This window comes from Symphalangus syndactylus, chromosome 3 (genome assembly GCF_028878055.3).
Source record: "Symphalangus syndactylus isolate Jambi chromosome 3, NHGRI_mSymSyn1-v2.1_pri, whole genome shotgun sequence".
NCBI classification, from domain to species: Eukaryota; Metazoa; Chordata; class Mammalia; order Primates; family Hylobatidae; genus Symphalangus; species Symphalangus syndactylus.
In genome coordinates this window covers 105013420-105027968 of record NC_072425.2, presented here as the reverse complement: position 1 = coordinate 105027968, position 14549 = coordinate 105013420, and the positions used below count along the sequence as shown (strand labels likewise).

Below are 14549 nucleotides of genomic sequence, written 5' to 3'. Positions count from 1 at the left end.
TTTTTTTACTTTTCTTAAATATGAAGCACAGAAACATCAAGTTGGCTATATATAATTCATTGTTGTCAGAAATCAGAGTATCCGAATGTAAATTGTATAGTATCTAACTGATTCAGCTGGACTTTAGTGATGCTCATGCTAGTGGTGGGAGTCATGCGAAGGTGTTCTGAGAGCTTTCATAACCCCTGGAAAGCTTGCAGGTGATGGGGTCTCTCTCCTTGAATCCATCCTTCGTCTGTCAGATTTAGCACCTGCTTGGAGCAAGTGGCATCAGTGAAAATCAATATTCATGACAGAAGCCTGTCTCTTTTTCCCTGTTCAATTTTATCTCTGAACATTAAGAAAATTAAGCATAGGAAAACTGGATATCCACCGGCAAAAGAGTGAAGTTGGACCCCTACCTCACATTATATACAAAAATTAACTCAAAATAGAACACAGATATAAATCTGAGAGCTAAAACTATAAAACTCTTAGGAGAAAACATAGGTTTAACTCTTTGTGTCCTTGGGTTAGGCAATGATTTTTTAGAGATATTGCCAAAAGCACAAGCAACCAAAGAAAAAATAGATATATTGGATTTTATTAAAATTGAAAATATTTGCACTTCAAAATACACCATAAAGAAAGTAAAAAGGCAGCCCACAGAATGGATGAAAATATTTGCAAATCATATATTTGATAAAGTTCTAACATCCACAATTATAAACATTTCTTACAACTCAACCATTTAAAAAAAATGAATAACCCAATTTTAAAATGGACAAAAATTCAAATAGGCACGTTCTCCAAAGAAGATATACAAATGGTCAGTAAGCACAAGAAAAAGATACTCAACATCATTAGCCATCAGAGAAACATGAATCAAAACCAAAGTGAGATATCACTTCATATTCACTGGGATGCTATAATCAAATAAACAGATAATAAAAGTTGAGGAGGATGTAAAGCAATTAGAATGCTAATACACTGCTAGTGGGAATGTAAAATGGTACAGACACTTTGGAAAATAATTTGACAGGTCCTCAAATGACAGGTCATACCATGTGACCAAGCAGCTCCACTCCTAGATACGTATTCAAGATAATTGAAACTATCTGTCTACACAAAAATGTGTACAGTTATCTCTCCATATCCTCGGGGGATTGGTTCTAGGAATTCCTCCATTCCCAGTTACTAAAACCTGAGTATGCTCAAGTACTTTATAGAAACTGGTGTAATATTTGCATATAACCTATGTACATCCTCCTGTATAAATTAAAACATCTTTGTATTACTTATCATACCTAATATAATGTAAATGTTATATAAATTGTTGTTATACTGTATTTTTTAAAATTTACATTTTTAAAAATTGTGATATTTTATATCTTTGAACATTTTTGATCAGCAGTTGGTTGAATATGCAGGTGTGGAACTCCTGGATTCAGAGGGCCAAGTGTATACAAATGTTTGTAGCAGCATTATTCATAATAACCCAAAGTGGAAACAAACAAAAAGTCTAACAACTGATGAATGGATTAAAAGTAATGCATAACCATACAATGAAATCTTATCCATCAATAAAAAAGAATGACATAATGATACATGCTACAACATTGTCGAACCTTGAAAATATTAAACTAAGTAAAAATAGTGAGACAAAAAGGCTACATCTTTTATTATTCCATTTATTTGAAAGTAAGTAGAAAACATATTATTAGTGGTTGTCAAGGGCTAGGCAAGGTGGGAATGGGGAGTGACTGCCAGTAAGCACAGGATTTTTGAGAGGGTAACGAAAAGGTTGTGTAATTAGATAGTGGTGATGGTTGCACAATTTTGTGAATATACTAATAACCATTAAATTATACAGTTTAAATAAGGAAATTTCATACTGTGTGAACTTTATTTTAACAAAAAAATTAAGGCAGCCTTGATCTTAAGTCTCTGGTCAACCACCTCTGCTGCTTCTCCGTGCCTTTCATAACCAGCTCCCCATCCAGTCCTTGACATGTCAAAATTATTTTTCCATTTAGATTTTTGGCCTTTATTTTTCAAGGTAACTAGAAAGTTTCTTTGAAATCTAGTGGGTTTTCTTTAGGCCTTCATCACATGTAGGCGCAAAACAGTGCCTCTCCTCTTATTTCAGGATGTAGATGCAATGATTCCAGAAGCTAATGACCCATTGTTTATGGTTCTGAAAGGAATGGAGCTCTTTTCAAAACATGTGGAGAAAGCCAGGGCATTGCAGCTTAGTAGATAACTCTATGCTTTGCAAAAATTTATTCTTCATAGTACTAAAAATAGTACTTAAAGTTTTCATAACATCCCAAAATATCACTCGGGTTTTTCTCAAAATTTCCTTTATCTTTGAAATGAGAGAAGAGCCACAGAGTATATTTTTTAGAATTCCATTGGTAATGTACATGTTTCTCATGCTTTTATTTGGGAGTAAGTTTGTATAATCCTAACTTTCTTCAGCTTTAGTAGCTATCATAGATCATGCTTACATCACACTTGGAGCTTCATCTTTTTTTGGATAATACAACTTTATAAGTAGCTAGCAAAGCCATGCTAACCTTATCGTGAGTGGATAGACAAAGTGTCAATTGAACCAGAAATGGAAAGGGGAATGGGGATAGTGATTCATACAATGGAGTAGTTTTCTTCTTGTGATTCGTAATGTCCAATCAAGGACAAATGGACAGAACCTGGATGGATTGGACTATGCCAGTGTTAAATTGGAAATCTTTGCACCTTGAGCAGTGGCAAATAACCTTCTCAAACTTCAAGTAGCTTTATTTTTTTATTCTTTATTAAGACCTGATTTTTCTTTTCAGAAGAAACATTTCAACTTTCGTGCAATATGGCTTTGCTCAGCCAGCTTTCTCAGCCAAGTTGACAGGACAAGGTGAACAGAAACTCTTAAGGGAAAGTCAAACCCTAGCTCTGGGGAGATGTTGGCTCCATGTCACTTCAGGACAAGACCAAGTCAGCTTGTCAAGGATCTGTGGTTCCACTGCCCAGTCTGGAATCATCTGTCTGACTTTTTAGTTTTTTATCTAGCAAAGATTCTTGAGCCAGTTTCTTAATATTTCGTATACTGCAATCTACTTTCTGTAGCCCTCTTCTTCTCACCTTTTCCCTCATCTTTTTACCTGGCTTGTCTCATAGAACTTCATAATGAAGTTCAAAGACGTCTAGCCTATTCAGTGGCACTAAAGCCTCTAGAATAGCCTGTGATCTGATGGCAGGGTGGGGAAGCTCAAACAGGTCTGCCTAAACAATGAAGTTTTCGTCTCTCCACTCTATCTAGTATTTTTAAGCCAGTGACACTCAACGTTTAGCAGGCATCAGAATCACCAGAGTAAGGGGTTACGGGGAAAGGGGGAAGGTGGACAAGCTTCCTAAAACAGATTGCCAGACCCCAACCCTGAAATTTCTGACTCAGTGAGTTGGGGTGGGGACTGTGAATTTGCCTTCTAACCGTCTCCCAAGTGGCACTGCTGCTGGTGGGGTCAGGGACCACACTTTGGGAATCTCTGCTCTAGGATTTCTCCAATTTTGGTTTACTCTTGGCACAATTAATCCAAATATATGAGGCTTTATTGTACTGCATAGGTGATATTGAATGTTTGTTTTCCCACAGTTACTTAAAGCATTATAGTTCAGTAATTTTAAAGTTTCAATAAACCCTTTTATTTTACCAAGGTGAAAATACACCACATGATTTTAAAATGATGCCATGTCAGCCAGGACATACATAATTTGAGTCTCAATTTATATTTCTACATTGTTTCTACCTTTTCTCCTTCTCTTCCCATTTTTCCTCTCTACCTTCCTGCGTCAAACATTTATTTAGTGCCTGCTCTGTACCTGACGCTAAACTAAGGCCTAGGGTACAGCATAAATTAGTAAGGGATAAATAAGTATCTTTGCAGTCTAGTCATAGGTGACAGACATGAAAAAGAAGTGAATACAGTCATGTGTCACGTAATGATGTTTTGGTCAATGACGCACTGTGTATTATGGTGGTCCTATATGATTATAATACTGTATACTTACTGTACCTTTTCTGTTCTTAGATACACAAATAACCATTGTGCTGCAACTGCCTACGGTATTTAGTACAGTAATATGCTGTACAGGGTTGTATTCTAGGAGCAATAGGCTATCCCATCTAGCCTAGGAGCAATGGGCTATCCCATCTACTATAGCCCTATAGTAGGCCATACCATCTAGGTTTGCGTAAGTACAGTCTGTGATATTTGCACAATGACGGAATTGCCCAACATGCAATTCTCAGAAGGTATCCCCATCATGAAGCCACACATGACTGTACAGTGACGTGTACCAAGGGCTATGGCAGCAGTATCTGGGTGTACAGTGATCAGGGCATGAGCTATGCAGGAGGGGTGGTGGGATGGCAGGAAAGGTAGCACAGAGTCGGAACTGAGGAGCCAGCACAGAGTCTGCAGCCTAACTATAAGGCACGGGAACTGCAATGGTATGAATGCCACAGTGTCGTCTTGCTCTTCCTCCTTTGCTTAGTTTTACTTAGAGAAATCCCTAAGCCAAAGGTCTTTGCTATGAAGGGACTACACCTTCTGGTCATCCTTTCTGGACTGGCTAGGGCTGGGAGTGATTGTATGGTACTTAACTCAGAAACATAATCCTTTCATTATGTCCTAACAATCTAAACTGGGCTACTTCTCAAGAATTCTTTCTCATGCTTATAAAATGATCACACGTGCTTGGACCACTATATTAGGTTTTAAGAAGTGTGCCTCAATGAGTGGATGGTCATAAGGCATTAGAGAACACGCAGGAAAGCAAGGTTTTTAAGTACAGTTTCAAAGTTTTTAAGTACATGGCCCTGGGACTTACTCTTGCATAGAGCCAAAGCCCAATTCTGTCACTAGCTTTGTGATTTTGGAAAATTTCTTAACATCACTTGAGCCTCAGTTTTCTCATCTGTAAAATTGGAATATGATATAAAATTTTAATGAGGATAAAATAAGATGATGTATGAAAAGTGTTTGGCGTATTGTAAGTCCCTGGTTACTGAAACAGCAACAAAATAGGCATAAAGAATAAAAGCATTTGATATAAATGCAGCTTCATCCATCCAGAGATCATATGGAAAGATACAGTAACCTACCAGTACCCTCTAAGAAGTGTTATAAGGAATTGCTTTAAAATTATAAATTATTTGAGACAGATTCACCCTCAAGCCAGAAGAACCACAAGCTTATCAGTGTGTCAGCTGATCAGTACATTGGGAAAATCTAATGATGACAACTCAGCTTTTATTTATTTTTGATGTCTTAGGTACAAGTCGGACCCTGAACTCACAAACATAGCATCAGTGAAAAACTGGTTGAAACTTTTCAATGATTGTTGAGAAAAGAAAAGGTTTTGTTTTAGTGGGATAAGCACACTTACTCCACCTACATTTTGAAAACAGACATTTCAAAGGAAAAGAAGTTAAGGAAAAGCAAATGAACTCTCCCAAGCAGCCACGTCCTATCCATGTGCCCATATAAAGAAATTAGGAGTATGATTCTCATTTTATTGTCAGAGATCATCTTCAACTCTACTATCTTAAGGAATCTTTAATTTAGGACACTGCCAAATCTGCTTTCTCTGATTTTCTTTTACAAATATAAACATTATTACAATCGTCAGAACAGATAAAGTAAGTAGAGCTGCTTGAGCCAAGAGCCACTTGATATATACCAGGCACTAAACTAAGTGCTATATAAGCATCAGTTCTCACAATTCAATGACAGGTACCCGTTTTACAGATAAGAAACATGAGGCTTAGAGAAGTTTGTCACTTGTCCAAAGCTTTCTCCTACCATTCAACTGTATGTTCAAAGCAGAACTATGAACCCAGTTTCAGAATGAGTGCGTGACATCACCATTGTGCTGTATGGTCTCACCTGCTGGTTTCAGTCCGCCATGGTGGAGTATCAAATTACACATCAGCCTCCTGTTGCCCAGCACCTGTTGCTGGTCCCAAATGAGATAGGGCTGCAGCTTACGTCATGTTAGCAGGATGCCCTGGAATCCCTGCCTGTAGATGTAGCTACCACTTAACCAGAGCTGGAGCTCCCTGGGTCTCATGCAGGTGCCCAGGGCAGTTGAGGGTTTAGGGTGACCTCTCTGTGCTCGGGTGGCCTCAATTTGAAGTGGATTATTTTCCACTTCCTTGTTTATAATAAAGACTGATCTACTGGGGCCTCAGAAAGACACTCTGAGCTACTAAGCAGCAGAGAGGCTTTGCCTCAAGCAGTCCTGCGATGTCTTTTCATGTTTTCTTCTTTAGGTGCTTCAAGAAAGACCCATTTCAGGCAGGAAAACATTCTTTTCTGACCCAAGGAGGTTTTAAAATAATACCTTGAATGTCTTACTTTGAAACTTTGAGGATTTTCCTTCATTTGGTGATTTTGTTTCTGATACATGGTATGTGCTTTCTCCATTTCTGTGGAAGAAGGGAGCAAGGTTTGTCACTTGTGCAAAGCTCAGCCTGGGCCCAGCCTGGACTCTCTTGCATTCTGTGGCCCAGAGCTCCCAGTGAAACAGGCCCGTGTGGTCCAGGCCTGCGTGGAGCCTGGGCTCCAGTCACGGTCACTTAGATCACAGAGACAGCCAGCGAGGCTTGTCCTCTAACCAGCGTTTGTTTATTTGCTTGTACCTACTTTGAGCACATCTTAGATCTCATCTCAATTCTGTTAGTAACTCATAGACAAGAAGAATTTTTGTTTTCCTACAGTGTTTGGGAAATTGTATGTGAAAATTCCTAACTGTGCCATGCATTTTCTCACTTTATTTCTATTAATAATAATTTAAAGAAAAAGAAATAAGGCTGTGCCATCCGTTAGTAACAATTAAGGACAATAATATGCATAGAGTATACTTCTGTTGCTCCTAGAGAACTAGGGAATGCAAGATTTTGGCTAAATGGATAGTGTACCTTTTTTTCTTTTTCTCTCACAGAGACGCACGCACTCCATGCCTGGAAATTTTTAGAAATATAGTAGAATATGTCTAATACTAATAATATGATAACTATATACTAAAAACAATGTTCCAGAAGCTATTTTAAAATATATATGTTTGTAAATTATGTACATATGACTACATAATATATATGTGGCATATGCATTATGTGTATGTGGTACATAGACTTTACCCATAACAATTAGAAAGTACCTCTGTCTCCATTTTACAGATGAGGAAGCTGAGGCACAGAGAGATTAGTGACTTGTTCAAGATGAGACACACACTGGTAAATGGTGGGGCTAGGGGTTAAGTATTTAACCACCAGGTGATACTATTATACCTCCACGACTGGATGCTTCCTGGGTGTCTTAGGAGGCACTTCTGATTTTTGCAGTAACTCAAAAACTCACCAGTAAGAACCTTAGTTAGGAGTTTGAGTTGGTAGAAAAACAACAGACCAAGACTCATAACCTTTCTTCTACAATTTACGAGTTGTATATACTTGGGCACATCTCTTAACGGAATCTCACTATCCTCATCTCTAAAATGGAGATTATAACATTTATCCACATACTTCGTAGAGGTGTCATAAAGGCACGTAACGTAATGAATCTAACGACCCCTGAAAACCCTTCAAGTGCTACATAAATATTCAGAAATGGTTTCTTACATGGTCACGGTTAGGTCTGGAATGGTGTGCTAAGGCTTTATCACTCTGAGCCCAGTGCCCCCTTTCACTCATCTGTGCTATATCAATGTGTCTTTCAAGCAAATTCACATGCTGATCTGTGTTAGTTCCTATTCTGCAGAAATGAGAAGTGTTATACTCATTCTTTAAATATAATCCCCTCACTGCTATGATAGAGAATGTGTTACACCACTAAGGAACACACCTCTCTTTTTTTTTTTTTCAAATTTAAGAAGCATTACTTTCCTTTTCTCCTTTCCTAAGAGACTAGAATCCTGTATTGCAAATGAAAGTTCCCTCAATAAATTTTAACCAAGTAGAATCTGGGATGCTCAGAATGGAAGAGGTCTCATGTAAGCTGGACCAAGACTTTACAGATAGGAAAGCTGAGGGTCTTATCTGACATCACCCAGCCCATTAGGGCCAACGTGGGCCAAGAGCCCACGTGTCCTGACTTCCAGCCCAGAGCCAGTTCTGCTTCATGATCCTGCCCCTTGCACTCAGAAGCTGAGGGTATTTGTGGTTTGTTTGTTTTAGTGCTTTCTTTTATTACTGATAGCTCTTCTACAAGGAATGCCTCCCTTCTCTAAGCATTTATTCTTTGTTACTTACAGAAGAAGACTGCATAAACTGGGCGTGTCAAAGGTCACCCAAGTGGATTTCCTGCCAAGGGAAGTAGTGTCCTACTCAAAGGAGACCCAGACTCCTCTTGCCACACATCAGTCTGAAGGTAAACTATGTCTTTGGCTTACTTTCCATATTATCTCTGGAGAAATCGCTGGGAAGTAACATCTTTCTTGTTGATTTCCTCTTACCATAAGAGCTCTTTATGGGATACAAACATAATGACACTGAAAGCCAAAGCCTCCTCTGAGTTTGAAAGCTATGGAGAGGGAACTCAGTGATACTCTTCCAAGTGACCTGGCAACTTTAAATTAGATAAACTAAAGAGGTTTATCTCACTACATCGAAATCATGTGAGGAGAACAAAAATCATCAAAGAACAATATAGTAGAAACAGTGCTGAATTTTATCAATAAGAATACCTTAAGCATACATTAAGAATCTTAAGCATACATTAAGATTCATCATTTACATGGGTTAGCAAACTATAGCCCACCACCTGTTCCTAGAAATAAGGTGTTGTTAGAATACAGCCACATCCAACCATTGACATCTGTGGTTACTTTCTTGCTGCAGTGGCAGGGTTGAGTACTTGTGAAAGAGACCTTATGGCTCACAAAGCCTAAAATCTTTATTATAACCTGGCCCTTTACAGAAAACCTTTGCTGACCACTGATTTGGTTTGCCAATTGAGGTGACAACACATGAGATTTTCTGACCACAATTTAAAAGTATTTTCCCATGCAAACTCCACATAGGTGAATGGAAATTGAACTCCATACCTTCTTTGTGTATGCCAGAAAAATATCAAGTGAAAAAGTCACATACGGATATCAGAGAATCATAAAAATACACTCATGAGAGAAGTTGAAGTTGATAAATACTTCCTAGAATTCAAAACTTTATCAAAGCAAGATTATGCAAAAGCAGAAGAGGGAGATATATTTTGAAAATAGGATAAGTGAAAGTTTCATTGTTAGAGGCTAACGTTGTTATAGCAAAGCAAATACTCTTTTTACTTTATGTTATTTTATTCTTCAGTGTGGTGAAGAGGATGTTGGAATTCTGGGTTCCTTGTTGTTATGTAGTTAAGTATGGACAAAAGCTATGAAATGTAAAAATGATTAGCATTTCCCCCTTAGTGATTTACAGGAAATATAAAAATCTGTGCATTTTTGTTTGTGCAAGCTACAGGTTTTCAGTTTTGGTTCTAAATAAATAACGCCAAAAGCAAAGTGAATCAGATTCCTTGAAGTCCGGGGTGCTGTCAGGCATTCTGAAAATCTTTCCTATACGAGCTGTTGTGGGGACAATTCTTTAGTAGCAGGACCTCCATTTTTCAAGCCCCAGTGAAATGAATTTTAGAAGCAAACAAGTAGCACCCTCTGGTGGTGAGCTTTTAAACCAACCAACCCAACAAACGAGACCTGTATATTAACGTGGCTGAAAATACAAAGTTAGCAGGGGGGAAAGAAAGAAAATAAAAAAAAATACAAAATTAGAAAAGCCTGTGAGAGTTCACCTAGTCTATACTTGGGCCTCCAGACAAGAACAGGAAGATCGTTAAAAAACATCCTTACCACCCAACCAAAACATTTGACTTAATTTGCTGCCAGAGGTATTTGCAGAGCTGTAGCTGGAGGCATGTTTATTTAGCCCAAAACTTGACCCATAGCATAAAGTTATACAACTGAAATAGGAGAAGGAGTGAATTATTTTTTAAAATGTGTACTTAAGATATTGGAAGTGGTAAAGAAATATTTACAAGGGAAGATAAATTAAGGATGAAAAGGCATCAGCTCTAAAGTTTTAAACTGGAACACATCAAAAGGAAAAGGCTGTAGATTCCATTTTATTACTGCAAGGAGAGCTTGGGAGCCCTCATTATGCTGTGGTCCAAGCAGCAGGAAAGGGGGAATTTATTTCTCAGCTATTGGCAGAAGTTCTTTCTGTTTTGTTCACAAGATCCATCAAGCTTTTTTGTGGTGAAGGGCATTTAGATGGTTCAGATTCCGCAATACAGAACCCAAAGCTAGCTACCATAGTTCTTGACATTTAAGCAATCCCCGATGGATTTGGACAGAAAAACCTTTCGATTTGGGTTCAGCAAACTGCCGCTCACCACAGGCAATGATGCCTTGACCCTTGGCTGCCGGCAGTCGCCCGGCTGCCGGGCCATCGAGGGTGCTGGTGCTCACTTTCACCTGCTGTGGGGAGGTGGTTGGCAGGAGAGCTGCGCGGAGCAGTGGACAGTTGGCAATGAGGTTCTACCATGCGGCAGATGTGGGCTGGCTCCACTGTGGGGTTTGAGCCGTGGCAATGTTTTCATGACAACTGCGCCTTTCAGCGGCAGGAAACAACTACTGAATTTTATGACACAATGAGGCTCTTGGGTGGCTAACATTTGAAGCTCTGGCATATATAACATCCACTTTGGCTTGCTGTTGCCCATAATGTAGGAAGACATGCTGATTATTTTTTGTCATTGTTTGACAGCGGACAGTTTAATGATATTCAAACTAATGATCTCAGAGCATTGATTTGTTCTGCCTCTAGTGGATTCTAGTGCATTCAAGTTCTTACACATTCCCATTTTACTTTTGAAAATGAAGGGGAAGGTACTTTGGATTTGCCCAAGCTTAAGCATCCTTTCTGTACTGTGCACTGTAGTGAACATTCTCATCATAGTAGGTATTAATTTTTGATCATAATGATCTGTTATGAGAAACACTCCAGACAGTGATATAAATAAGCAAGATTTAAGTATAAAGTCTCCATGAATACTGTTCTTTCAACAAGGTTATACCTTCCTTCTCTGCAGGGAAAGAAGGCCAAGAATGGGCAACACTGACTTAGAGAAGGATACCTTTGCCCTAATATATTTTAGACACATAATTTTATTCCCAAGTAGCAAGAAAGGAAAAAGAAATTATGGTCCCCTCCAAGGCTGCCTCTCTGTTGCCTATTATGAACCCATTTCTGTACCAGCCATGAGGTCCTGGGCTTAGGGAGCCAGTCTTTTGCATCTTTATTATAGTGAGTAAGTGCGTAGCTTATCCTAAGTACCCAAGAAATGCCGTTGAATGACAAAGATAATGCCAGATGTCTCTAGAAATACCAAGTTCACTGTGGTCCCCCTGGGGGAATGAGAATTTTTTAATCTGCTGGAAAGATGCAAGCCACACTGGAGGAAGGAGGAGGAAATTTCTACAACCTGGTACATAATGCATAGTTTGTTTTGATAGTCACCTGGTATCTTGGGGTCCAGGTTTAATCTCTACTCAGGCCCAGTAGCAAACCAAGACATCTCTCTCAAAGGGAGAGTAGTAATGCAATAAAGAGGCCACATTATTATTCTAAAATCTAAGCACCTCTCCTGAGACTCATCTCTTAGGGACATTTGTTTGATTTGCCATAGACACTTGGGGCACCATTGGGTCATCTGGACCATAATTTCCAAGTAGTATAGCCATTTGAAAGTAAAAACTTTCAAATCACTGGGTAAGTGGATTGAATAAGTAGGTGCAAACATTGAACATGTTGCCTGCAAAACCCAGAATGACCCAGTAAGCATTTCAACTCTTAATATTAGAGAATTAAGGTATTCACATATACTTTGGAGTTTACCAGATGACTTGACCAATAGAGACTTTCTTAAGGTAGTGAGTCCTTATGTTTTCAAAGATTTTTCCTCCATCCTCTGGCCTACATAATGTCTTAACTAGGTCTTAAAGGTACCAGCTACAGCTTCCTCTCCGGGTCCTGCTGACATGATGCTCCATGTTGAAGGTGAGATTGTCAAGGGCTACAGATAGAGAACTGGCTCAGCCCTGATGTAGGATGATGAAGATGCAAAGAGAAAGGCGGTAGGTCGAGCAATGCTTAGTGTAGAATATGGTTTGGAGGTACTCCCAGGCCTCCGTATTCTTACCTACATTCAATTTCCCATTATTTCCTGATCATTGCTGTCACTTTCACATAAGTCACCTGGTGACACTAGCAATTCCACAGACCTTATTCAGAAACCCACAGAATTTAAACTTTGCATTTGACTTTGACATTTTTGTAGATACTTATCACAAGCAGAGAGAGTCCGCAGGTCTATGCCTAGATCTAAAATGTAGAGACTTCAACCTGCCATCTATTTCTAAAAGCTGTCCGGTCCCATTAGAAGTATCCACCTCACCCTAGTGTCTTTAAATTCTTCATGCCATTCACACTATTCAATAGCAATGAAAATTTGATCCCCTAAATCCTTCTTTTCAATGGACACTTCATTAAAGATCACCATAGAAGAAAAATTATGTAGCTATTTATTACAGCTGACAGATTCCCATTCCTGAACTCTTACTGAATTTTCATTTTCTTTAGCATCAGCTATGGCAGATAACCAACATCAGCTTCCCACGTGACTATCTCCTGATGGTAGTTTCTGTACCAGACTGAGTTTGTGGTTGCTGACAATAGAAACTAACTCTAATTAAATTTAAACAGAAAAAAAGGTTTGTTGAGAAGATATGAGATACTTGATAGAATTGACAAAAAAAAAAAGCCAGAGCATTAGGTTTGAAATAAAAAGTAAATTAGGTAGCTGCTATGGACTGGATTGTGTATCCCCACAATTCATATATTGAAAGTTTAACCCCTAATATGACTATATTTGGAAATAGGGCTTTTAGGAGGTAATTAAGGTTAAATGAAGTCATAAGGGTAGGATCTCTAATTGGTGGCCTTATTAGAAAAGGAATAGAGAGAGAGAGAGATCTTTCTCCCTGTGTGTGCATTCACCGAGGAAAGGCCATGTGAGGACACAGCAAGAAGGCAGCTGTCTGCGAGCCAGAAAGAGAGCTTTCACCAGAAAATGAACTGGCTGGCACCTTGATCTTGGACTTCCCAGCTTCCAGAACTGTGAGAAGATAAATTGTCCTTGTTTAAGCCACCCAGTTTATGCTATTTTTCATGGCAGCCTGAGCAGACTAAGAAAGCAGCTAACACAGCAAGATCATACCAGTGAACATTCCTGGTTATAAGACCTGAGCCTCCTGACTTCCTGTCACTGGATACTCTCTGTTAGGCTCATAATTTAAACTCTGTAGTCACTGCTGGCTTGGAAACCTCTAACTCTCTCTGCCTCTTGACAGTGTTCCCTCAAGGGAGTCCATTAGCCAGGACTAGTTTACATGCCCCTGTGTTGGCTGTGAGGGACAAGGCAGAGAAATAACTGCCCCAGTTCAGCTTCCCATAATATTTGGGGATGCTATGACTCAACTTTGATCTATTTTTATATCCTTCCTTTTAGAACAATGGGCGTTTGGATGCTAAGTGGCCAAGAATATATATTGGAAAACTGCCCACTTTGGTGTAAGAAAAAGAAAAAAAAGGGAGGTAAAGAGAAAAATAATATTTATTATGTGTTCAGCACACTCATATACATTATTACGCTTGTAGCATTGCTAGAATTTACTCACCTTATAAATCAGAGGTGCAGAGAGAATGCTTCCTTTATTTTATCTTCAGCCATTTATAATACTACTAGATGACACGGAGAAAATATACAAAATAAACAACTTTAGTTCACATCTTTTAAACAGTCCCTGTTAGTATGTTCCATTAATCTTGGGTAGAAATGCCCAAACTCATAGAGTCCCCCTCTCATCTGCATCTCTCTCTGAGATCATGACCAATTGTAGAGGGAAGAAAGATGAGGTTTACATGATCTAATGGACTTGGTGGAGATAGGGAGGATGAGGGACTCTGGCCTTGTGCTAGTCCCTGGCAGCATGCTGGCTGACATCTGTTGCCCTCTGGCATGATGTCCTTTGTCCACCTGGGCACTGGCACCCTGTGTTAGAGTGTGTAGCTGGTGAACTTGTGATTTGTCCTTTTGGCTTAGTGTGGCAATGTTCCTAGGGAGCATTGGCTATCTCTCTTGATGATTTAGTCTCCTCTCAGCTGTCATGGTCTCCAGACCTTGAGCCGATGCCTTGTCCTTTCTCCATCCTAGAGGTCTACCTTCAGCCCATGCCATGCTTTTATCCACCACAGCAGATCTCTTGGCATACTGACTCTCACTTTAGTGCCCATGCCTCAGAATATTTAAGGGAGGTCCTCACCTGTTCTTCTCTCAGTCTTATCATGCCAGTCACCCCCGGGGAGGCTCAGATGCCTATGGTGAATAAGATCTACTGCATGGTGGTCTCTTTTCAGATTCCCAAAAAAGGAGTGTGGTTCAAGAACCCTGTGCTCATTC

At 39.3% G+C, this 14549-nt stretch overlaps 1 protein-coding gene across 7 annotated transcripts in view; it reads left to right on the top strand.

Annotated features, from left to right (window-relative positions):
* Nucleotides 1–14549, top strand: part of DYNC1I1 (dynein cytoplasmic 1 intermediate chain 1) — a 325011-nt gene that overhangs the window by 82965 nt on the left and 227497 nt on the right. For all 7 annotated transcript variants that reach the window (XM_055272649.2, XM_055272648.2, XM_055272644.2 and 4 more), the window contains one exon: nucleotides 8290–8405. In XM_055272649.2, coding sequence (XP_055128624.1) covers nucleotides 8290–8405 — 116 coding nt within the window. The remainder of the gene's footprint in view (nucleotides 1–8289; nucleotides 8406–14549) is intronic.